At 28.2% G+C, this 27346-nt stretch overlaps 2 protein-coding genes across 7 annotated transcripts; one reads left to right on the forward strand and one right to left on the reverse strand.

The window, feature by feature from the left end:
- Positions 1-393: 393 nt before the first annotated feature.
- Positions 394-27298, reverse strand: LOC126844319 (DNA ligase 3). 6 transcript variants are annotated; one of them, XM_050582434.1, is made up of 23 exons: positions 27157-27298; positions 26917-27015; positions 26758-26823; positions 14818-15137; positions 14533-14754; positions 12599-12717; positions 12303-12520; positions 11008-11085; positions 9643-9826; positions 9418-9573; positions 9187-9318; positions 8570-8649; positions 7813-7900; positions 7653-7730; positions 6728-6851; positions 6547-6659; positions 6352-6456; positions 6134-6280; positions 4146-4289; positions 3244-3342; positions 2875-2957; positions 2014-2101; positions 394-690 (listed from the first exon to the last, which is right to left on the reverse strand). In XM_050582434.1, exons 4-23 carry the CDS (start codon positions 15122-15124, stop codon positions 598-600), a joined length of 2658 nt encoding a protein of 885 aa, XP_050438391.1. In that variant the 5' UTR covers positions 15125-15137; positions 26758-26823; positions 26917-27015; positions 27157-27298; the 3' UTR covers positions 394-597. The 6 variants fall into 6 exon arrangements, with proteins under 6 accessions (XP_050438391.1, XP_050438392.1, XP_050438393.1 ...); XM_050582435.1 differs by lacking the exon at positions 26917-27015; XM_050582433.1 differs by lacking the exons at positions 26758-26823; positions 26917-27015; positions 27157-27298 and adding an exon at positions 26261-26703 and having other exon boundaries at positions 395-690.
- On the forward strand, positions 17575-24843 carry LOC126844321 (uncharacterized). The gene is made up of 4 exons (XM_050582440.1): positions 17575-17756; positions 24117-24269; positions 24354-24588; positions 24657-24843. The coding sequence occupies exons 2-4, from the start codon at positions 24117-24119 to the stop codon at positions 24695-24697; spliced, it is 429 nt and encodes a 142-aa protein (XP_050438397.1). The 5' UTR covers positions 17575-17756; the 3' UTR covers positions 24698-24843.
- Positions 27299-27346: the final 48 nt, after the last annotated feature.

Here is a 27346-nt window from a genome sequence, read left to right on the forward strand (position 1 = left end):
CATGAAAAATCATTGTTTAAGTAAAGTTCTGTACAAATTGTATTATTCAACATAGAACAATTTTACTCTAACAGCCTTTTTAAAATTCAATTTCTAATCTTACCAACATAAAGATGGTATGTTCTCATTTCTTAGGTATTAGCCAATTTAGCCAGTATACGAGTACATTCATAAAGTTGTATATATTTGAGGTTATATAAATACTTGTTGGCGCCTTTTTTTAATGTGTTCATCTGCATATTATGATACAATGACTAATAAGTAATATTACTTCGTTTATGACTAGAGTTGTATCTAATTGTCCTAGAGATTTGGAAGAAATTAAAAAAAACAAAATACAATGATTCAATAATTTCACGATAATAACTCAGTATATATTAATAATAAAAAATAAGTAATCAATACTTAATTCATGCTCGACTACTATACATAGGAACCGTACAACTTACATACAAATAATATTTCAGTTAATATAGTTGTTAAACAAGCGGAATTTACTATTGGTTAAATTTAAATAGCCATAAATAATTAGTTAACATTATTCGAATGAAATATAACTCAATAAGAGCGTGGATAAAAAAAAACTTATAATTTTTTTTATTGATATTTTTCAATGGGAAGTAATTTGCCGCTTCTTATACTGTCCCAGAACCACTGAGCGTTCACAGCGATTGCACTCTTTGGCGATTTCTAAACAAAACACACATAATTTTACACTTTGTCGATTAAACCGGGTGACTCGGCTGTCAACGTAAGGCACTCACTTTCTAGAAATCTAATTGAAATTTTGTAATTTTTCTGTTTGAAAACATTATTGTTTGTGTTATTTTAAAATATTATAAAATTAGTAAATATATACAATCTTTGGTATTTTCCAGAATACATATTAAATTAAGAATAATTTGTTGACATTTCGTGACTGCTCGATAACCTGCATTGGATAATTACTTTTAGTGTTATATGCGTTTAAAATTTGGGACGGACAAAAGAGTGGTGTAGTACTATTATTATCAGTGGACATTACTTTACCGCATTCCACCCTCGCCCCCACCCCGTTCTAAATTTTAAATTCTAAAAAGCTCGAAAAATAATAAAAAACATTCGAAACTGTTTAGCGACCACAGAAAATATTCAACAAATTTTTCTTAATTTAAAAAATCTATTAAGTATTAATTAATTGTATATGTTACCTTTTTAATTTAAAAGTTGATAGAGCTCTTAAAAAACTAACAATTTTGAATATTGTGTAATATTGTAAAATAACATAATATTCTAAATAATTGTCCCAAAAGAAAAACTAGGGAATTGTAATTATTTTAAGAAAAAATGAGTCTTATACCCTGTATCTATGTTTTATTAACTTTTTAAAAGAAGAAGAACTTTCTGAAAATGTTGACTCATCAGTGTTTAAATTTAGGACAGGAGACGGAGTGTGATTGAGTATTAAAAAAAAAACATTTTTTTAAACTGTGTGAAAAAAGACATCTTCAAAAGAAACTCCACGGGAAAATGAAAAATAAAAGTATTTTCTTAAACTAAGCACATTCTATTTAAAATTAATACATATTTTACCTACAAACCGTGCTGCTTATATTGTGTTTCTAGAATCAATATTTAAAATGATAGTATTAAGCCCAATTGATTATGAATTACACGGTAGCAAATTAAATTTTTCATATCATCAAATATATTTCATTATATTGTTATAAGCTAATTTAGCGATATATATTCGATTTATTAAAAACTTATACTATACTAATATTGTACTGAATATTTTAATTTTTCGGGGGTGTATAAAAGTTAACCACAGCTCCTAGACCTAAATCATTTTATAGGCAATATCACAATTGTAATATTGTGTTATGAACTTTTTTATTTTTTGGTTTTACTCTTTTTGTAAGAAAAATTATAATTTTTTAAACTTTTAAAAAAAATCATCAGTTTAGACATAAAGGGATTCCACCCTCGTGCACTTCTCAAGTACCGGCTATAATAGGACTCGTTAAGACTTACAGGTGTTTGATCCGAAGGACACTTGTTGGCAACTATGACATGAGTGGCTGGAGATGTGTCCGAGTCGTCTATGACTGTTCCTCCGTAACTGATAACATAGTTTTCATTAAGGACAACTTCCAACACAATTGTCATTATAATGAAATAAATTCGGTTTTTGTGCATATAATTTGGTCAATTTCACGCCAAATCGAGTTTTTCCATACCCTTGCGTTATAGAATACAAGTTTTTTTTATTTTGTTTTGTTTTTTAAATATTTAAAAGATTGCTTTAAAAGACAATATACTTAAAATATCAAACAATCAATAGTTGCATAAACGAATTTTCCATATTCGATGGCCTTAACTTGGCAAAGACTAATTTTTAAATATCAAAAAACAAGCGTTAGTCATAGTTTTAACTTTAAAGATACAATGCCAAGTTAAAGGTTGATTAAAAATGTTTTACATAAAAAATGCCCGGAATGTAATTTAAATGTTTTTTTCTTCTAAATTTTTTTACGTTTAACATATTTTAAAAGTTGAAAAAGTCTGTACATACAACTATCTCAAAAATTAGAAAGCTAACGTAAGCACTCGACGCCTATAATATACTTTACATGCACAAGCTTTTTTTTTTAAAGATTGAGCACCCGTCAACATCAACAATTACCTACGCTTAAAAAAAAAAAAAACTGAACGCTGCATAAGATTAATAAATTAACATAGCAAATGAAAACTCTAAATTGTTCGCTGAAATGCAATCATGGTTAAAAAGAAGCGTCTGCAACGACCTACACATTTTGCAAATATACAAATTGCCTAGATTAAAAATGCAACATATTCTAACAGATGGGATAATAATAGAAATAAAAAGGATACGCAATAAAATACCGCAGGAACTTGTTTTTCTGCGATGAATCTGGAACGACCACTCTTATGCCAGTAAACAAGTCGGGTAAAGGCTAAACATTTTATTCAATCTGATAAATGGATCTGGATCTCACAACGTATATAAATAAATAAATATATATATATATATATATATATATTTTTTTTTTTTTTGTTAACGTTACTCGTCACAAAAGTACAAACTAATGGCATCAGACATTTGGAAGAATATATTTTTGCATAACAAATGCATGTATAATATTTGTTTCCCAATATCCATATTTGTTTGTTGAGATTTTTTGTACTTCTGTTTGTATGTAATATATGTGTATGGTAATAAGTGAGGAAAAAAAATCTTACCCTCCGTGGGCCGTCTTCGGTGAGTTTTATTTTTTTCTTACTGGGCTCTGCTATAGTCTTGGAATTAGACGACCCTTGCAAAACCGAATCAATAGTTCTCTACGGAAATAAAAAATGTAATAGTAACTATTGTTGCAAAATTCATGTTAATATTATTCCTGTTTCGATACAATAGCATATCAAAAAGTCATCTAAATGACTGGAAAGGCGATTTGTTTAAGATTCTAAACCAGATACTCAACAGTCAACATGGAAGGGTGGAATTCTTATTTGTAATTATAATTATTTTTTCAATTGACGCAACATGGTTTGAACTTTTTTTTTAAATATGATCCTAGATTTTGTGCTGTACATCACGATTTGTTGTAAAACGTTTTTAATGTTGTCGAAACCCAGTTTTCTTAAGTTTTCAACGTGATTTATTAACTTAAAAATTCCAAAAAAAATTTTAATTGTAACAAAAAAAATATTTGTTAACTTCTGATCAAGTGTCAACATAATTATGTGATTTTTATTTTATAAAAAATAAAATGTGTACATTTTGATTTCTTTGAACTATTTACTATACTTATATATAGTATGACTTTGTTGTAAAATCGTTAGTATTCGGAATTATAAAAATATAAGGTTGTAATGAAATTCAATGGTGGAGATAAACAGTGAAGTTTATAAATAATATAAGTAAGTATTTAAATTTAAATTTTTTACACGATATAGTTAATAGTTTAATGGAATGAGTGGCAAGTTATAGGTTTGAATTGACTAAATACTTAAGTAAACTAAAAAAATCAGGCTACATTTTATGTTTATATTATCACTGCAAGTCGCTATGCAAGATTTATGCCAATTTATAAGGCTATCAGGTAATATTTGACTGGTTTAATATTCTGGCTTACACTCACCTTAATTTTTTTTTGTTTTTCGGGCGACGACTGAAACGAACTATTATCGGAATCCGAATTTTTCGATGGAGACTTTTTCCCTTTGGGTGAATTTTTGGAAAAAAGATTTAAATGTTCGGTTTGTTTGGATAAATCAAATAATCTCTAAAAAAAAAAACAAATAATTAAATTTAACATAATTAAATTAAACGAAACCAGTATTGAAAATTGCTGATACCTACTGCTTCGAGTAGGCTGGATTTTGCATATATATTAATTGGATTAATTATATTTGAATGTAAATAAATTCATTTACTCGTATTGTTATGTTATTATTTCTACAGTAGATACGTCTTAATAAATAATTGAATAACGAGAAAAACGAGAAAATTTTTCTTTTATATTAACTGAAACTAAATAAAAAACTACAAAACGATTTTTGAAAAATTGTTAAATTTTGATTATCAAAAACAAGCTTATTTATGTTATTAATTTTTTATTTATTTAAATAAGTTTATGAAATATAAAGTCCGATATGTTAATCAACAATTTTGTAACATTTGTTATGTATTATTTGATGATGTTGTCGATCTACTGAATTTAATGAAAAATCGTTGGTTCATAATAGCACATCGAACTATACTTAGGCAATATGTCTAGCGACACTGAAATATAAATCGTAAACGTAGTTTCAAAGGGTTTATTTCGTTCAAATTGATCGTACGGTTGCAACATGTTGTTTTGATAGTATTTAACCGACGCAAAATAATATAATAGATTATGTTATGTATGTATGTTTACTCAATTTAAGGCGGCTATCATTTTTGAGACTTTTAATTAAAATAAAAAATTGACCAACTCAATTGTGACATGATATTTTCATGATTCCACTGAAAATTGTCAAGTCATTAATACATGCGTTGTCGCAATAAAAAGATAGCCACATACGAGTTGATGGTAATTAAAAATTATAGCCTGTCCCGATTTCTTCATCAACGAACCCCGTTGGTATTGTTTTACTTAAATAAATTCAGCTATCAGTTTATCACGTCGTGCCGCATAATTTGCAAGTAATGCAGGTAATATTTTTATTTGATTCCGGTAATAAAATAAATAGAGTAATGTTTCGTTACAACAGAAACCCGTTATGGCGTGTTGTCTAGTCATTAGATACGAATCTCAAGGTACAGCGCAGTATTCTTCATGTTACATTAATAAATAAGTAATAATACATTAAGTATTGGTATACTTATAAATAAGTATTATTGTACTTGTGTTTTTGTCTTTATTTTTTTGCAGTAATTATAATGTAATATAATACACCTCATCAAATCACATACACATAGTTTGCATGCAATCAATTTTGTAACCATACAGTGACTATCGAAATAAATTTTTTTTTCCGTAATTCGGTAAAAAAGAATAATATATATTTTTATTTGTATAAAACACGACTCTGATATACAACTGTTGGTATCACAATTAGTTATTATAATTCGTTTGCTTTTATAACAATGTGTTTATTTGTTTCCTCGTCGGACTGATTTTATCAGGTAGTCACTCCAATGATACTCTCTTAAATCGTTCACCAAAGGTGCTTTATGCGACCAACAATTAAAAAAGTTCAGCATTTCCACTTAAAAAATAGGAAGTACTGATGATGGCAAAAGGAAACACGAATGCAAAGAGTTGATACAGAGACGACAAAAATAAGCCGGGAGATGAGATAACATGAACGGATACAAATATAAATTAGATTGAGGCAGATTAAGGTCCCTGCACCAGGGACGATGAATAATAATTGGTAAATAATTTAATTTTTTGGTGGCCACCGGCGTATATTGATCAGCCAACACGTTTTTTTTTGTGTATAAAACATTAACGCTGGCGGTCGCCACATTGGAAAAAACGTGGTTTTCGGCCGAGGGAGCCATGTGTTTTTGTATAGTCTTTGTCTAAACCCTGGCAATGTTCTAGATATAAATTAAAAATAAAATCGTTATAAAAACCTGTAGTTCCGCAAGACTTGTAGCGCTTTCCCAGTGTTTGTCGTCTCTTATTTTGGTGACTCTGGGAAATCTAATGGATATACCGTTTGCCGTGTGTACGTCCGCTTGTGTAAACTCAGCTCCGGAAATTTCCCAAACGGGCATTTTCTACACACAGATCAAAGGCCGTTGCCAAAAACGCATAACGGTGTTTTTCATAAACAATTGATTTCACTCACTTTTGGGTCTTCTGCTACGAAATCCGGTATCATTGTTTTGGTGCACTTCAGCCATCTCGGCACTTTGTCGGCGTCCTTGCTGATCTTGACCATTTTTAATTCGCCCTAAAACCCAGGCACGCCGTTAAAAAACAAGCGCATTCAATTAACACTATAATTTTGTTGATACCGTGCAACTCGACGGGTAATACATACTTGTAACCTTTCCAGGGTTTTTTCGTCGTGCCCTCCGTGCACTTTAGTCACAGTGCGCCAGACGTCTTTGGTGCCGTCGTAGCACCCCATTAAAAATATTGACATCATACCGCCTGAACAGTGTCAAATAAATTTGCATACTACAGGAGAAAGAACGTTTTTTTTTGTTTACAGCACTCACCTTTATTGCCGGTACCAAACCATGCACCGAGGACCACGAGATCGGCGCTGTCTGCCATTGTGCCGTCAAACAAATAATCTTTTTTCACTTTTTGCCAGTGTCTCTTACCAGGCTCGTAGATACCCTATAATTTCCAGTACAAGAAACGCATAATTTATAAATCACTTGATTATTTATGATATTCAACGGATTAACAACTTTTAAATTGGGCAAACATTAAAAGGACGATGACAAAAACTATAAAAATATAGGTTCTAATGTTTAAAATATTATTTTTTTAATTTCATTGAAAATCATCATTTTTTTTTTTATAACACTGTTTAAATCGCACAGAACATTTTAAACGTGCTAACCTTGCCTACCAGTGTGGATAAATCTAACATGTATAATTTTAAGGACGGTTTTTATTTTGAGATTAATTTTTATTTATCAAAGATTTGCAAAATTATAAGATAAACCTCTAGTATTGACAAAAAAGTCATAACTCAAAAATGTAATTTTCTTTTTTGCTTTAGTCGTTTTCTGTAGTAAATTAATTAATAAGTAACTGCTAGAGTAGATTATCTATTAACTATAGCGTTTATAAGTGTTTAAATCTCTAATAAAAAACAAACTATTCTGTTGAATATCATCATCGCGATTTGGTATAAAACTTAGGCGTACTTAGTTAAGCTAATGAAGTTTTGGAATAAATAACGCAAAAGAGTTCTTATTTATTTCACAACACCAGATAGCAAGGATTGTTTGTTATTGTGTCGGAAATAAAAGAACCTCTTTATTTATCGAAATTGAGCGCTGTTTACATATACTAATTTAATTCAGTGCAAGTATATAACTTTCAAATTTCCGTTTAACTATTATTTTACAGTAAATAATCAATTGTTTTTTTTTTTGCTTGGACAATCATTTTTATACGTGATCTTACGGTTAAATCTTTGAGAACTAATCCTTCGAGACCTTGCTTAAGTACGCATTCTACCATTTGTTCTAATTCTTTAGTATCCTGGAAAAACACAACAACAATACTATACATTTTATAATTTGCACATTTACAATAATTACAAAAGTATACTTTAGGTACTAACGTGTATTTCTTTGACTTCCGAAAACATAATATGCCCTTTGATTTCAGTCATATTCTGCACGAGCACTTGCCGACGTTTAACAATCGATCTACGGCCAAACGGTAACATTTTAATTAATCAATTATTGCGTTACTTTTTTAAACTATCTGGTGATAGATCAGAGTCAAATCAATCAGATGTACTCTCGATGAAATTATTATGTTATTTCATTATCTGGATGAGTTTTCATTTTGTACCTACAATACTTGGGGTGGGCTACTTGGAAATATGACATAAATAATTTCATAAAAGTATAAATGAAAAAATTTTAAACTAAATTGTTTTTTATCATGAAAACCAAACAAAATTCTTATTTTTTAATAGTGATAAGAGGGTGAGAAGGGATTGATGATGAGTCAGAGTAAGTAGCTGGACATTTTGTAGAAAAAAGAGTAAGCTTTTTAAGTTGCATGAGATATACATATAAAAAATAATATAAAATAATTTTTTCATATACTTAAAAAAAAAATTGTTTGATAATCTTTTCAACGAGCCCACTCTAAATATTGTAGCTTCAAAATCGATAAAGACGTAGTCAAAAGAAAAAAGATCATCTTACAAAATAGCTTCGAGACAGCTCTAAATCTGATCAAGGTCATATTTTGATATTTTCTTTCTTTTACCCTCAATTAAAGATTTTTCGAGTTAATTTTAAACTCTAACTATATTATCACTGGTTTAAAGTGTTATGTTTCAGCTCTGTAATTATTATACATACTTGTCCATTAAAGAAACACCGTTGTAGTACATGCAGTCGAAAACAAATAAACAAGGGTTAGCGTCTTCAAACTGACTTTTCTGTAACGCAATGCGAGAAATTCGTAAGTTTATTTTTTATACGTGATATAGCATAGTTTACCATGTCTAAACTATTTGACACCAATGTAAACCATTCTGACTGGTTAGTGACAAAACGTAATTTTTAGAATAGCAAAAATTAATTAATTAAAATAAATTAGTAGCCTAGAATTAAGACAATAGATACAATTTAAGTAAACTAAAATACTGGCATTCAGTATGTCACTATTTCTGGAAATTTGTTCTTTAATTTCTATAGTTTTAACAATAAAATTACTTTATAGCTACTACAGTACCTACATAATTTATAGTAAATAATTTAATACTAATTGGTTAACCTGGAGGAATGTGACGGTTTCAATCCTTAATGGAATGCATTCAGCAAACATAATAAAAAATTCATTTTTCAAAAAAAAAAAAAAATGATTTGTTTGACGTTTTGCACGGTCGAGTTTACATGGTTAATTGTTTTTTGAAATCATTTTCCTATTTAGACAAAAAACGTAGCACTAGGTAAGACATAATAAAAACAAATACCTTATGAATGCCCAAAGTTCCGAATGGAAGAGGCTTGTCAGTGTTTCGGTCGTACATTAGCACTTCACAATCGAGTATCATTTCTCTGCCGTGTTGAAAAGCTTTAGGAATGTACTCTTTAAACATTTTTACCTAAAAAAAAAACCCCCCCGTTTGCACGAATTAGTTTTACGTTTCACCGTTCAATTTTCAAACATTATTCAATAATTATTGCTATTTCTGCAATCATACTTTGTGATCCAAAACAGGTTTCAAACTCCTAGAGAAGAATTTAAACTCTTTTTCGCTCTTGTGAAGTTGCACGCGCTCTCCGTCGTACTTGATTTCTGAATAAATGCCGGCGGGACACTTTTTAAACACATCACTAAGACACTTGCATGGTTCAGCCTATACAATAAACGATTGGAGTTAATAAGAGACTACACAAGTGTATAACGACCCGGCATGATTACTTACCAGCATGGGTAAAATCGGTGTCAAAAGCGATAGTTTTACGTTTATTTTCGCTCCGTTAGCATTATCAGATGTCTCAATCGCTGCCGCATTCAATTCTTTATGTAAGCAAACATTTTTTATTATAGTTTCCATGTTATGCGAGGTCTGGTATGCCTCGTAAGCGTTTGGATGAATGGCGCCGAGGCTATACACAACGTGAAAGATCAGTTAAAGTAAACATGTCTAAGTATAAAAATGTAACATATCATTATAGGATTTTTTTTTTGTGTCAATGAAAAAAAAATTCTTGCAGTATAGGGTTAGAAATGATCCTTCATTCATATGCGGATAGAGTATAGGCACATGATCGTTGGTTAATTTTAACTTGTAAATAAGCATAAATATATATTTTGATTAATTAATGCGAAGGTGAGTTTTTACCAAGGAACATGAATGGTTAAATTTATCCAAAATAATTGACCAGGTGAATGTTGCCCATAAACCAATTAAAGTTAAATTTTAAAAAACTTATGACCACATCATAAAATTAAGACTATACTATCATCAATCATCATACATCGCAAGGAGATTATAGATCAGAAATAATCATTATTCAAGAGCCAGCAGACTAAAGCATGTTTCATGTTTTATAATTTAGACGGTAACTATTTTTTTGGACAACATAAAAGCTTGAAATTTATACACAATGTTTAGTTTCTAGCTCATTTTATTCGAAAATCAACACTGATCATATTAAGCATATTAAGTAAAGAAACATTATAATAATAATAAAAAACTTAAACTAACAAGAATATTAAATTCTGTGCCGCGTACCTATTAATTATTAGTCAAAACATTGAAGTTTATTTTTGCAAAGGTTAAATATCAGATTTCAAAATTAAAGTCTCAAGTTAAATTTATAAACCTTTGTTATTGCTTATTACGTATTTGAACCAAAAGTAATATCCGGTAGTCTGTTATTATATTTTTCTCATACAAAAGCCTTTTATTTCACCCGGAATAATTATTAACAAAATCGATATGACGCAATACAAATTTTAATGGGTTATGGCGAATAACCTTTTTTCAATCTCATATTAAGCACTAAACTGTCATAACAGACAATTGGCATTTCAAAACACACCCAACAATAAAACCTTACCTACGACTAAGACACTTCACTTCGATTTAAATAAACATCAAGCCAAAGCTTCTCGTTAAACTTTATAAAAACTTGCGATAACTCCCAAAGATTTTGCTAACGGTATGTATTAGTTTGAATAGGTTTTGAAACCAATAAATAATTTTTATTTAAATAAAAAGCGATATTTTTCTTAAGTCGAAAACTGAGAAATGTTGACTCTTTAAAAATATAAAAGTACTTACATATATTTTGGTCCGCAATTAATTCTTAAGTCGTGCATTACAAGTCGAATAATCATTTTCAAATCGTTTCCAGTGCATCTAAAATATAATTACAAGTGTTTTTATAGATTAATATACTTCAGCCAGTAGCGATCTGGACTGAAAAACAAGTGGGCAATTCAAAAATGTTAATTGAAAATTAATTTTTTTGTACTGAACGCAGACACCTTATTTGTTTGCTAATTAATAACGAACAATAAATACTGTACTACATAACATTTTATTTGTATACAGATTAGATAGAATAAAAACAAATTGTTTACTTTTATTTGCGTCACGTTTTTTTGCAATTAAATAATTAATAAATTAAGAGTAGTAATAGGGATAGTTTAATCAAAATTTTCAAAAATGTATCTTTTGAGACTTGTATCTGCGTCAGTATTCTTTTTTTCAAATCAACCAACATTTTTCCTTTTTTATGTTGCTAATTGTTATGGCCATGTAAAAATTAAAAACTACAAAGAATTATATTTTATAAAAAAGCGCTACCTCTAAAAAATTGTTAAAAACCTGGAAAAGATAGAGAAATTTTTTTTCACACAACATTTTTTTTTCGGTCCATTCTACATTTTTTCTATAGGTATATAAATATTTAAACTTATGACTTGTGTTATTATTACTACTTAAGTTGTATTGGCAGTTATTGCTTGCCTTTACAAAACATGTATTTTTTAATTAATTTATAAGTAAAAAAATGTAAGTTAAAAAGTAGGTATATCAGGTATGGATTTTAGACCGCCTGTGTATCACTCTTATTTTATAGGTCATGAAACAGAAAGTTTATATTATAATATTGTCTCATGAGTTTATCATAAACAAAACATATAGACTTATATAGGAGCCTTTTTCTATATCGCCATGACATTATTGGAGTTTGGCCATAGACATAAAACCATGGAATGTATATAAAAAATTATGTTTTGACAACCTACTCCTATAATTTACAAGTGATGAGCACGTCGATCGGTCGATTTAAGATTATATTATCTTAAATCGTGGTAAAAAGTACCATTAATGATAATAAAAGTATTGTCACTTCAATTATTTATGAATTACCGTTTAATAATGGGTTTTATTTAATGTGACTGCACTGTAAAAAGGAAGTACTTTTCGTGACAATTTTAATGACGGAACGGCTCCTCTACATCATTCTATTAAATAAAACAGCAATATTTTTTTAACTAGTCCTTTTGATGTTCAGCAAATCGTAGTTAAAAAAATAAATTTCCTTTAGGTGAGAAGGAAATAAAACGCACTTGGTTGAAATCGATTTGAAAAGCTCAATCTGAGCATTCTCGGTGGTTTCCGCAGACAATTTGTCCAAGAATATGTCCACGTCGGTCATTGTCAATGTTGATTTCGACGCGGGTCTCATGTCTGCATTATTGCTTTTTTCGAAAAATAACCTTAAAGTCTCGGCTACGTCTCCTTTCTCCAAGTCTTCCAACATGGCAGCCATATTATGTTTGCACATCTAAACGATCCCCAGAAAACATACAAACAACATAATACTATAGTTGAATTTGGCGATTTATGATATGAGACAATTTACTAGACTAAACAGTTTGATCAATTGTTTCGATTGTAAATTGTAAATCCTTTTTTCCGAATTTGGCAACAGCATTTTACACCACAAATATAAGCCATCTGCTCGAGCTTTGTCTGAGCTATCTAAAATAAAAAATATATAGAAATTCAAATAATTTGTTCCATTAATTTTAAATACTAATTTAGTAATTTCACGAGACACGAAAAAAATCATTAAAGACAAGTAAGGACATATAAGGAGCACAGTTGCCTACGCAGAGCTCCGGAACATTTAACTATTATATTTCAGTTTCCCTATTTTGCTATGTTTTCATACCTCAAATTTATTAGAGATTTTATTTTTGAATCCCACAGGCGTAATAGTCACACGATGTATTATTATTTTTGTTTTGCCTAATTAAACGGTATAAATAATTATCATCTTGTAAAAAAAAAACAAAATTTCTAAAAGCGTTCGGTTTAACTGATTTATTCAACATTAAGTAGATATGAAATGTAAAAATAAAATATTAACGTTAAGTGTTAATTTAACAGCGGCGTTTTCACCACCACGAATACGTCATAAACATTCGACTTCAATATGCTAATACAGAAAGATGTATGATCAAAGATGTAATGATCAACATAGAGTAACACACGTAAACGAAAATGTTTAATGTTAAATAATATAATATGAAGTTTCATAAAGCACGCAATGATTATTAGGTTTTTGGACGTAACTAAAGATTACAAAACGTACGTACCGGAAAGACGTTAACTTATTATTCCTTTTCGCAAACCCATTTAAGATACACGTCGAGTAGGTAAACTATAAAATGTAAGATAACATAGGCATCACTCATCGATTTAACCATTACCTAACATATTATAATAACACATAAAATAGAAAACCCACGACTTAAATTTTAAGTAAAAAAAATCGAACAACACATTAGCACTACTTAGTCAAGTATTCTGATTAGATATTCATATTATAAATTATACATTGTACTTTATATTCCATCTTAAAAAAATACTTATAATTGGACCAAAAATATTTTAGAAAAGTTTTTCCAGATTGTAAAAATTAAGCATATAATTAATAGTACAACTAATGAATAGTATTCTAGAATAATTTTTACTAATGAATCTACTTTTAGATAAAAAAAAAATGTTATTAAAAACTATAATAACTAAATTATTATAACATCTAGTAGGTAGGTACAGTTATCGCGATAGCTGTAATACACTTGTATAAGACTTTTTTTGTTTGTTATTCTTACGGCTTATCATTTTAATCGATAGTAGCCTATTCAAATAAGAAATTTCTAAAATGTCAGATCTTGAACTCAACTCTAAGTATTTCTTCATAAGATTGTTTTTTGCATTTGATTAACATTTAGCATAAAAAATTGTATTTATTTATTAAGAAAATTTTAACTTGAAACTAAAAACTAATCAACATTTTTTCGATTTGAAAAAAAAATCTTTAAACTAAAATATGACACTCCAAAATATTTCGTGACAACATATTTTTATCAAGTTATCAGAATTATTACTTTCAATTTGTTGTAACAGCATAAGTAAGAAATACCTGCTCAATTGTATCTTTTAAAACAAGAACTTGTAGACAACTTGGAAATGACATCTGTAGTTACTTCCAAAAGGACAATAATTTCACAACAATTTAAATTAAAAATGGTTCGTTTAACCGATATATTTTGTTAAGTTTTTATGATAACGCCAACGCCACAAACGTCAAATACAATTTAAAAGTACTGAGTAAATGAGAAGAGAGGGGAAAAAATGCATAAGCCAAATATTTAAATATTTAATCGAGACGTTCAGGTTGACAAACCGTCAATCAGTACCTATCATATAGATACAATATATTTTGTTGATATTTTATTTTCAGACATTTAAACTGATGGATAATATAACGTGTAAAACAGCACTTACCTTTAGCCAAAAACGCGTTAAAACATTCTTTAATGATGGCAGTTTTTTGTATATAGCTATTTTCTTGAGAAAGTTGCATGCAGAGTTTCCGAAAGTTTTTAAAATAAAAGGTTTGTTTTGGAGGCATTGGAGGAGACGGTTGAGGTGCTTTGGTCTTATTCTTTTTCTTACTGGGCGTGACTTCAGTCGGATCATCTTTCGTTTTCATTCTCTCTTTAGGGACTGTAAACACCACGTAGGATAAACGTAAATTACAACATAAATAATATTATTATTTATACTTACTGTCGGGGAAGACGGTAAATATTTCTTTTTGGTGATCCATGGATAGATCATCCCAACCACCGATATCATCGACACAAGTGATTTTAGCTGTTGTCGCTCTCTGTTTGGCGAACACTGCCACTAGGCACGAGGGATGATGCCAAGCCATCATTTTTCCATCGCCAAAAGGGTTGGGCATGACTTTGGCAATTCGAAGGGATCCTTGGTTCAAGATTTCCTTACATTTCTTACACTTAGCCCTACTGCTCTTTGATTTTTCGGCTACGAAATTCTTCTCTTCCGTTACTGTGGAAGTGCCCTCCTCCATTTTTCAATCAGCACTGTAATTTTAATATTTTTTTTTTTGTAAACAAATTAGTTGTTAAAGTTTTCTGTATAACTAGAAGCGGACAACGGTTATCGATTGTTAATAAAAACCCAATATAACCGTCAATTGTGTTTAAAATAGAAAGATCAAAAGCTCAAACTCACGCTAACTAATTTTTGTATTACACTATTTATTGTCTTAACAGACTTGACTGTTGATCTCTATTTGTTCAACAGTATTATAGTTTTATAATATGTTAACCTAATTTATGTTTATAAATAGTATATTATGTATACATTGTTATTTTCTGATACTCAGTTGCAAGAGGGAGAAAAGTGTGCTGGGGAAGTCTCCTAAAACATAATAGTAATTTTATTTTGAATAAAAAAAGCTGGGAAGTAGCCTCTCCCTTTAGTTCAGGGAACTAGTTACGCCTATGACAAACACCGTTAGAAATACAAATCTATAAAATGTTTGTCTTGGTTACAAATACAAATAGTAACCTAAATAACCTCAATAAATATTAAATAATACATATTTTTTGAGCTTTGTTATCTAATGAGTACTGAATTGGGATCCCTAATTTATTAAACCAACTTAACCTATGCAAAAATCTCAAGAACTTATTTTGTACTGTAAATTATATTTGCAGACTGTACATTATTTTTTACTTAATTATTTCATTAATTAAAACACTTTTGTCATATTTAACTGATTAAACTTAGATAAATAATTAAATTTAATGATTATATATGAACCCAATTAATTTTTAAATATAATTAAGTAAAAGTATAATTTATAAAAATTTCGTTATACAGTAAATTAATTATTCGATAGACATACATCCAGTTGGCGAGCCTTTTATTAATAAAATAGATAGAACATTACCAAAAGGATACACACACGCAAAAGGTACCACACGCAATGTATAGTTTCAATTAATACTTTACCGAATCAATTACAAAGTTAATAATTATATTTTAACGGGTAAAGACTTCATACTTGGTTATAACAACATAATATACAGATAATCCTATTGAAATTAAATTGTGCTCGTAAACAGTCGTCAATTAATAACTGATGAGTAAACTTTCTTCATTTCTATAATCTTACTTAAAACATAAATAATCAACGCCAAGGTGCATCATTATATAAAACCTACCACTCTACTTAGTAAAGTTTAATAACGATATTTCCAAACCCTAAACTCATACTTCTAATAGATTATAAAATACACGTATGTATGTGCATCTACGTCGTAATACTAAACCTTAGACCCTCTAAAGTTGTAGACTGTAGTAAATAATCGTTTAAAATACATTTCTCAATCCAGTATTTAAATAGGTATAATTATTATATGAATATATTTTACCTATAAAACAACTTATCTAAAAAAACACACAATTATTAATGAGCATAAAACACGTTTCTTTTTTCATTTGAAAAATGTATGAACATTTTATAAATAACGATACTTAATATTAGACTACTTTTTTAAATAAAAATAAACAAAACAAATTAATCCTACTTCCTTACACTATTCGACTAGATATTAAAATTCTGGTCTTGTACATTTCAATACTCATAACATGTTTTTGTTGCAAATCTTCAGGGAAATTTAGCCTAACCTTACAATCAATATGTATCTCCAATGGTTTACATCGGTTCAGAAAAAACAAGTTGTCTAATAATACACTTATAGTAAATCATCCAATTCATCTGATTAGAGTGAACCGCGAACAAGAACAAATAAATAATGATATTAAACAAATCGTAAATCATCGGCTCTTTTGACACTTTAGTTTATGTTATTTTTTTTATAATATTAGACAATATTCAAATGTTCATATTTTTTATTTTTTTCTAGAGCTGTATCAACTTTTAAAAAAATTTACGGCCATGAATAGTGGAATCCTGTAGTGGTATGTGGCGGTTACATCACAGGTGCATTTTTATTTTATTTACATTTTTTAATTCTGAATGAATACCGATTAAAAATTAAAACAACAAAAAAGTATCTCTGGAGACGATTGCCCCTACGCCCCCCTTGAATACGCCACTGTTAACATACAATATTATAATATCTATATGTGCAATAAAAACTGAAATACATCGAAGAATGCAAATTAACTCGGGGTCGTGAAGTCTATTCTTTCTAGTTTTGTAATAATAAAAACAATTACAATTTAGTTAAAACCGTCATTCATACACCAAGGTGGCGATATATTTACATCATGATTGGAAACAAATAATCACACTTAATATTTAAAAAAATGTCCATTGGGAACAAGCTTTACACACCCCCTTACCCCATCCGGGCGTGGGTTGTGACGAACAGTAACTCCCGTATTGGCAGCAGCAGCAGCAGTAGCAGCAGCCTCCACTAGCAACCAACGCACGCTATATAAGGGTGTTAAACGTTGACTTTGTGCTTAAACAGTCCACCGACTTAAGTTCCAATAGACCTAAAAGAGTTTTAAGCGTTCTGTATAAAAAAAAAATTGACTCCGAAATTAATTAAAAATAATATAAGAACATTCGAGTGGTTCCTGCTTTAATTCAAAATCTACGTTTATTGAATCTATTTGATCTACGTTGTAACTAGCAACTTGCCGGTCTACCAACGAGAAAGGTATAGATTTGCTTATCTTTACTAATTAAAAGTGCATGACAGTGTTTTTAAATCTTAAGTAAGCACAAATAAGAGCTGCGAATTTTTAATTAACGTTTTAATACATATTGAAAAAAAATATTGTTTTATAACAACATAACATAAAACTTTATAACATTTTTATGGAAAATATATTTTTTTTATATAAAACAAAAAACATCTACATACATATAAGTATGCTAACATGAACCCATGCCTGATTGATTGCGACTTTTTCAAATACATATCAATGAATATCACCATAAAATATTTAATAACTAATTCTTATTTAAAACTTAGAATTATTGGAATTTTGTTGAAATTTGAAATATACTTGCCGATTGTTTTTTTTAACAAATATAAATAAAAACGAACATAACTTACACAGCCTAAACATTTTTTCATAGTTACAAATTGACTTGCATGACAAAGTTTCGGAATATACAAGACGACTTCCAAAACACTGTTAGACATGTCAATAAGTAAATACTTATCTAAACATTAATTTTGAAAATTATGTGAATACAATCGATGAACCCCATACAAAGTTTACCAACTTATAAAAAAAATATTATAATTTAGACATGGAAACATGTTTTACGATAAAATAATTGTAATTAAATGATTACAATATTATCGCCTAATACAATTTAATATTGATATTAGTAAATAAGTACCGTACAACGATAATAAATGGCAATACACGATTTTAATTTTATTATTAAATCTAATTTTAAAGATAAAACTAATTATTACTAAATTGATTATCTATTTTTTTTAAAGTATCGACACAAAATTAATTAGGACTTTAGAATAATAAAAGTTTTACAAAATCAATTAATAAAAAACCTAGAACTAAAGTCTTAGCTCTGGAGTTATTATTATAACTGAACATAATAAAATAAATGTCGAAAAATGGTTCGAAGCAAATCTATGGATGGTAAAATGTATTAAATATCATTATAAATTGCAATACAGACGTCAGACACTAAATGATTTTATAATTGTTTTAAGTTTTTTTGATTTTTCTCAAGATAAAAAATGTGACTAAAATGTTTTTCCTAAAACTACCTCCGGAAATTTAAATGAAAAAAACGTTGCATCTCCTCCCGGAATTTCTTTCAAAAATGCCAGGGTTAATAATATTTGATTGAATCTTTATTGCGCTACAGACCAGTAAATCTAATGAATACCTGGATACCTCATTAAAATTTAATAGTAATTCTACTATTTTTGGAAATTCATTAATTTCCGAATAATTAAGGCGTGTCGTATTTTTGTTAAATTATGTACGTACATATTTTGGGTAAGTTTTTTAATATTGAAGAAGAATGGGTAAACACTGTTGACTGCAAATCAATCTACAGATTAGAGAGAGACTTGCTAAAATACCTACAAATCGGTCTAGCGGTTAAAAAATGATTGTGGATCAAGACAAAAATAAAAATAAAACATTATAAAACCGATGAGTTTTCTCTCAGTCTGCATAGAAGATAAAATAATTATGAATAACACCTTCAATTTAATATAGTCGTATAGACTATAAAAATATTACTGTCTAAAAAGATGTATTACTTATCTCCCACCTTCTTTAAATTGATAGAAAATTATAAAAATACAATTTCAGATCTCTAGCTTGAATCTAAATACTTCATCGCGAATGTTTTTTACATTTCAATAACATAGGATAAGTACAATTCAATAAAATTGTAATTTTCCATTAACAAAATGTTAACATAAAAATAATCTAAATATTTACAATCTAAAAAAAAGTTCTTAAAGCAGAAATAAGACACTTCAAAATCACTCTCTCAATATTATTTCACAATAAAAATTGGTTTTATCAAACTACAGCTATTTGAAACTGTTAAAGCGATGACTTGATATTATGTTAAAAAATAAAAAGGAACGAAATATCAAAAGAAGAATTTCAAGTGCTATATTTTATGTTTAAGAATCTTTATAAAATTGTAAACATTTTTAATAGTTTTCAAGTTTGAATTTTTTTAATGAAAAATTAAAATTTCCCATGTTAATCAAATGCAAGAATAAACCATAAGTACTTAGAATTAAACTAGGGATCTGAAATTTCCAAAATTTCTTACCATTATCAATTAAAAAGGTACGCCGTAGAAAACAATAACAAATAAGAAATTTAAACTGTCTTATAATTGAAAATATGGCTTTTTAAATTGAAGTATAAAAAATATGTATGCTTATGCTTATGAATGTGTATGCATGCAGATGAAGGTTCGATATACATGATTTAGGCATGTGATTCAGATCGTTATTTCTAGTTTAAAACGCCTCACCCCCGGCAAATAAGCAGATATTGTACGTGGTGATAATACATATTATGTTAAAAATATCACATATTTTCAAATAATATTTATTTGTTTATTAATTGATTTAATTTCGTTAGTATCAACTAATAACTACAGTTTTTAAACTACGAACCGATTTTTTCACACATAGTCAGACAGAAAGTCTTGAAATCTAACACAAAATGTACAATTTTAAAGCGAACAGAAAATGTTCGCTCCTTCGACCTTTCCTTTGGAAATTGATAAAAATCATGATAAAATGCAACATATTTTTCAACTTTAGATACTGCACAATATTCGAAAAATATTCAAATAATATAATATGTTTTTTTCGCTTTTTTGGTCGTAGTTTTTATACTCTCAGGATTGAAATTAGATAGAAAGTAAACCACAGACCTATAAAAGCCTACCCAAAGTACATTTTTTGAAATCACTACGGCTATTGAATATTTAAACAATCCTATTATTTGGCAGGATCTCCGCCAATGTATTTATGCCTAAACGTTAATTTTTTCTCTATGGCGATTTGTTTTAATGTTTTAAACACCTGTTAAATTGTTAACGTTAAATTCAATATAAATAATGTAATTGTATTATTTATAATACCTATATTGGACCAATCCAATGCACGTAATATAGGTATAACATATACAGGCGTTTGAAACAGTAAAAAATCGCATATAAAGTAAAAATTAAACTTAAAACAAATTTGATTTCGTACTCGGTACACAAATGTTATATTATGTTCGCGAACAAACATAAGAAATGGAAATTGGGAGTTATACTAATAAATATTTATTGGTGTAATATTATCAATAAACGCAATAAACAAAAAACGTTCCCTAGCACTACCATCATTTATTAAACATTGAAATTAAAACACGGTGACTGAACAGATTATTGCATTTCAATAATAGATTTTAGGCGTAACAATACTAAAACTACTATAAATAAATATGATTATAAAAATAGGAACTTTGTTGTTATATTTTAGTTAATCATATGAGAAGTTTTGTGGGGTCTAGTGAAACTTTTGAATGGGAGAGGTTTTCGAATAACACCTATATTGTCATTTCAAAACGACCTTGTAGACACATTGCAAGCCAAAGGCTCCTAACAAAAATGTCTCATGATACATTTACACAAATAACATTTTCAAATGTAACACGACCATGCAGAGACGTTCTGTATGCGAAAGCCATTTGTTACATTGAACACAGTCCGTTCTAGTTTTAGGGACATTGGCGTTAAATTAGATGGACTATTTTTTCGATATTAATCGCTCTACCTGTGTTTCACTGTCAAGTACCTACCTACGCAAGCAAATAGAACCGAAGCACCGAGTTGTCAGCCGGTTCAATGTGCAATGTCACTCACAATCGCCGTATCGGACGTCGGTCATTATTCAAAGTGAACAAACTGATAAGTAAATTGATTAAGACATGCAAATCGTTCGGAAGCGCATTTGTTCAGATGCAAAAAAAAGAGTAGTACAGTCCGCGTCCTCGATAATAGTCAATTATTGTTTACATATAAATGCAAAACAGTCGGCTACAATACATGTTTTCTAGTAGGCCAATGCCAAGGGTAAAGTTATAATACTTATGGTTGGCATAAATAAAATATACAAGTTACAACTGCTGAAATCGGAATGATCGGTTTTAATTTTATTAGAACTTTACTTGTTATGCCAGATAAAAAGTAAAAGAATATATTTATAAAAAAAAAAAAATAAGTGAAAATTTAATAAAAATATTTAATTTGGTCGTAAACAGTTTCAGACATTTTAATAACTATTACTATATTTACATTTTTGTTGTTCCGTATGGGTAATAACATAATATAACACATTAATTGACATTTGAAAAGCAATAGTTGATGATATTACTGGTAATTTGAGAGGGGGACACCTTTGTAAAACTAATATTTTAAAGACAAATCTGTGTCAGAGAACCTACAAAATTAAAACAATTTAAATAAATATAAGTGTAAGACAAATTTGCTGGGTCATAACACCGGTAAATTCCAGACTTTCTTAATGAATGATAACTATTTATTTTTTATTTAACACCAAAAATAAAATAAAAACTCTTAACGGTATAGTCGATTACCAAATGACTTTATAGTGAAAATGGATATTTCGAACTTTATTTCGTGTAATTTATTTATTATTTATTTTAATATAAATATTTTAGACTTTTTTTATTACTTTTGAATAAAACCTACTTTGCCCAAAACTAAATGACATAATTTTAACGGGTTAATATTTTTAATTTAAGATAGAAATTGACTGACATTTAAGATAATCATTTCGCTTTTAAATATTATTACAATTATTGACTTACATTATATTTTAGACTTCCAAATAAATTAATATCACAGGTTCAGCTAACGAGAAAATAACATAAAACGCATTAAAATATTTTCAATTTTTAACACTATCAGTTTTATATTTTCAATTTCTATGAATTACTTATGAAATTGATTTCTCGTTTTTTCCTCTCAAAAAAGTGATGTTTTCAGTGATGATTTTAAAAAATACCTTGGCGTTTTAAGAATACATACAAACGATGAGAAAAAATACAAAACTAAACGACTACGGAATGCCAAACTATAAACCAGTGTTTTATTTATTGGTTGAACTTTGGTAGTAAACCAGTTAGTGGTTATTACCAGTTACCGCGGATGTGTTGCTTCAAGATTTTAACTTTTAGCGAGGCCTCGAATCTCGATTGTAGAATCAATGCTCTAGCATGAAAAAATGGCAATACAAATAATTAAAATGGACTCGTGGGTTAATTTCCCGTCATAAATAAATATCAAAAACGATCATACGGCCAATTTCCAAGTGAATTAATATACTAAGCCATCTTTCATACAATTACCTACTCCATTGCAACTGTCTTTTAAATTCACATAGTTTTACTTTTAACCAATTCGATGTTTTCTTTAATAAACATAATATTATGAATAGCACATAAACACTTTGACTGACATTTTGAAATATTATTGCACATAAAGCGCTAAGATTTTACGAGAATGGAAATTTAATTCTGGACCAATTTCCGTTTTAAGAGTAACGCAAACAACACGCAAATTAAAATCCTTAAAGAGTTTAAATTTTCAACTTTAACATTGCCATAGGCTGGAAAATACCACGACAAATGAAATATAAGCATTTTAATTGAATACAAGTTATAATTATCATGGCTAAAGAGAGAAGAAACCGAAAACTTCAATACTAAGGTGTAATTATATATTAACCGATTAACGTCTAGATGTACAGTTGAAACAATTGAACAGTCCCCACTTATTACATGTATAAAATAATTTAAATGATTATAGGTACTTTATAAAAATATTTGTTGATGTGTAATTATATTATACAATATATCCATGGAATAAATTATGTTTTTTTTTTTACTTACAATTTACATATTTTTTCAAAAAACTTAAATACATAATATAAACATAAAAATGTTTTTTTTGAAATATGAAACGAAAAAAAAATATTAGATCCCGTCAAGCTTTTTATATTATGTATATTCAAAAATGGTACAACCAAATCCTAAAAAAAATCTGGAAAACTAAAATGTGTACCCTAATCATAAGATAATATTATTATTTTCAAATATAAAAAAGAACTAAAAATTGTAACTCGTAATAATGAGAGTACTAACCATGATAAATATTTTAGCGCATCCTAACTATATTAGAAGATTTATTTAATGCACTTAATTACACTTATTGATGATAATACTTGTTAAACAAAATATTAAGATGCAATTAATCTCAAATACAACTTATGTGAAAAATAATAATTATATTTTAGGGGATTATATCATGTTTATTGATTTTCAGAGTATACACATATAAAATTACAGTTCTTTGTATATTAAATAGTCTTGACATTGATAAAATGTCAATTTTACCACTTTTTGGTCTAAATAAAGTATAGTTGTACATTTATTTAAAACATCTTTAAACTAACTAAAATTGCATTACCATGCTTTTTCAGATGGCATTTTTTACGACATCCTCTATTTGTTTGAAAGTTATTTTACTTCAAGTTATATTAATCAATGTGGCAAGTTCAATGGTGGTAGACATTGATGAATATTCAAGGCCTTCAAATGAAAATATATTGACACTGTTTAACAAGTTTTTAGAGGTAATTTCATATAAATAAATATAACTGTATTCGTTTTAGTTTCAATTTAAACCAGATTATTAATTTTAAAAAAATAAATTACAGGAAATAAACAAACGTCGTATTTTTGAATCATCTAACAACAGAGTAGAGCAGATTAAAAATGTGTATGATGAATTGCCGTTAATGCTACCTAGTCATAATAGAATGATACAAACCTTTGAAAAATCAATCAACAGTGAAAAAAAAAATGAAAAATATTTGATGCCTCCTTTGTATCAGGAAAATTCCGGCTATAATAACATTGGTTATGATAGCAGTGGAAAAGACAAACGACGTTGTAAGTCATTAACTTCATTTACACTTTAAATAATGCTTGGATAAACAAAAATATTATATTTTTTACAGATGAAACAATATGTCATTTCAAAATATGCAATAAAAAGTAAATACGGATCGATTATGGAATCCTTTTTAAAGTTGAATCTGCCAAAATGAAGCAGAAACATGTAGCTATTTTTTTGTTTATTATATTTTACGATTAACTGTTTAAAAAATGTAGTTAATGTATAGTAACTTGTATTTTATTGTTGTTCACTAGGAAATTTTTATTTTAAAAATCTAATACTTTTAATAGTTGCTATTCACTTACTTATTATAAGGTATTATAGTATAATATTTTAGTTTAGTACTCTTATTAAAATATTTACTTAAAATGTACACATATGAAATATTAGCGCTGAATAAATTTGTCTTAGACACAAAAAAATTGATAGTTTTTTTCTCAAATTAGTGTTTTTTAAAAAAATGTCAACAAATATTTTTGATTTGAAGCGTATCCATAATGAATGTTAAATTTGTTATAATCAATTTTTTAATTAAAATTTTTTTGAATATTTGGTCGTTGCCGCGAAAAAAACTTCCATGTGCTATAAACGAATTTGAACAATTCGTTCACCTGAACGGTGACACTAAAATGTGTAAAACAATTTATAGCAGGTAACACATAGAAAGTTTAATTTTTTATTTTTCATTTATTCTACAATGGAGATAGCTTGTTGGAGAATTTATCATATGATGCCTTATTTTTTCTGTATCCAGGGATAACAAAACCTCAAATTGTCAAGTTGTCACATAGGAGGTTTTTTTTTTGCGGCAACGACAATTTACAGTCATGAGGATTTTTATTCAAATCTTTTTTTACTAATTCATCACGGCTCTTTTAATAACGTTTTAACCTAAATACAATCACGCATATATTATGTACAACGACATTTTACATCTAATCGTACATCCATTTATTAGTATGTTCATTATATATAGATATATAGATACATACAGTATATATTTTTTTTTGAAGCTATTAAGAAATGAGTTAATTGCATTCTTTGAAGTTTAGTTTTCACGCTAAAAAATTGGGGTATAACTAACTCTTAATCCAAGATAGGCATGGACATGAAGAATACATTTATTTTCGTCTTATTAAAAGATTACAAATTTTGTTTTTTTTTTAATTGATACTAATAATAATTAGTATGAATGCTAGAAAACTATAAGACACTAAACATAATTTTGTTAATCCTGTATGACTGATGTATGTTTACATTATATCTTTCATTTTTCATCCTAAAAAATTTAGCCTGCAGGTTAGGCTTAAAACTAGTACGCACTTGTCCTACCTCTGTACATTCACTTTGTAGGAAATAACTGTTATAAATAAATAAGAAGCTAACATTTCAATGGTTAAATATAGTCTATATAGATATTAATGACACGACCAAGATTTATTATCAAGAGTTCAAAGTATTTAGAGTAGATTCTCTAATATGATATAGAAGTAAAATGGGCATTTTATTAACAAATAATAAATCCTTAATTGTGCATGTGATGCTATCCACTCAGATGACACAGTCTTACACCACTATATTAAATTTCAAGACCATTCAACAATGGATATAGTAAAATTTTAATTGATTTAATAAAATACTATGTTATTCAATTCTAATACTCACATCAAAAACAATTTTGAATGATCAGTATACTTAATATTTTGTTCAGTAGAATAGATTTTGGATAAATTTAGCAAAAATTATAATTTTGAACACATAAAACTATGTACTGATAGAAGATTTGGAAAGCCGTATTAAAATATATTTTATGTAAAACTATATCAACTGCCGAAACACTAACAATTGTTTTAAATTACACTTCATAATTATTAGGCTCAAGCTTTTCGGCTTAGGCACATGTCCGGCTTAGGCACATAATAATTTTGTTAACATATTTTAATCTTTACTATATATTTACAAAACATAGATTATCAATATTATTTCATTATCTGTAATAATAATAATGATACCAACTCTCTATATTTGATAAGAAATTCCTAGGGTCTTGTAAGGACTAAGGGGGCGGCAGTGGCTACGTTATTGCCATAATTTTAATAGGAAAAAAAATATAATTTAAGAGTTAATTAACCCTAGGGTATGTAGAGGTGTTTTATACCCACAGTATAAGTCAGGTATATACCAAGTCTGGATGAAATTGCTTCAAGCGTTCTGGAGCCATCGCCATGCTGGAACATACACGCACATACAATGTTCATTTATATATAATAAATCAATAATAATTATAATTATAAAATTATTAATTTATAGATATTATGTACATGGGTCAAAACACCAAACATGAACAAACGTTTAGACCGGCTGCTTTTTTTTAGACAAAATTAATACATATCAGTCTCATGTAATATAATCTCAGTTTTCTGAAAAAAAATTGATGAGGTAAAAATTCATAGAAAAGTCGAAAAGACTGAAAATTATCTTATTATTTTACACATAATTATTTCAAATATATTTATTACTGGTCGTTTTTCCGTTTTATCTACTTTTCTATGCATTTTTACCTTTTGTTTTTGTTTTCCTAATAGAATTGCCGATAGTTTTTTTTTTTTAAACAGTAACTAATACCGACTAAATTTTGAATTATGTATCAATACTTCGAACCAATTCGTTAAACTTTTTACCTAGGTACTACATTTTAGCTCTTTAAATAAATAAAAAAACGTTCATTATCAGTTGGCGGTGTACAGTCGA

The sequence above is a fragment of the Adelges cooleyi genome, unplaced genomic scaffold (genome assembly GCF_023614345.1).
Source record: "Adelges cooleyi isolate 19-005CV unplaced genomic scaffold, UGA_ACOO_1.1 ACOO_flye_CR_arks_rails_tigmint_CR_PRNA_651, whole genome shotgun sequence".
NCBI classification, from domain to species: domain Eukaryota; kingdom Metazoa; phylum Arthropoda; class Insecta; order Hemiptera; family Adelgidae; genus Adelges; species Adelges cooleyi.

Coding starts and splice junctions, on each gene's coding strand:
- LOC126844319 (XM_050582435.1), bottom strand. CDS start 15,124: ATGGAGGAGGGCACTTCCACAGTAACGGAAGAGAAGAATTTCGTAGCC. Junction 2,102..2,874: donor TTCCTGCGGTATTTTATTGC/GTATCCTTTTTA, acceptor CTATGTTATCAG/TTACGGAGGAACAGTCATAG. Junction 691..2,013: donor GTCCTTCGGATCAAACACCT/GTAAGTCTTAAC, acceptor TGTTTTGTTTAG/AAATCGCCAAAGAGTGCAAT.
- LOC126844321 (XM_050582440.1), top strand. CDS start 24,117: ATGGCATTTTTTACGACATCCTCTATTTGTTTGAAAGTTATTTTACTT. Junction 24,270..24,353: donor TGTTTAACAAGTTTTTAGAG/GTAATTTCATAT, acceptor AATAAATTACAG/GAAATAAACAAACGTCGTAT. Junction 24,589..24,656: donor TGGAAAAGACAAACGACGTT/GTAAGTCATTAA, acceptor TATTTTTTACAG/ATGAAACAATATGTCATTTC.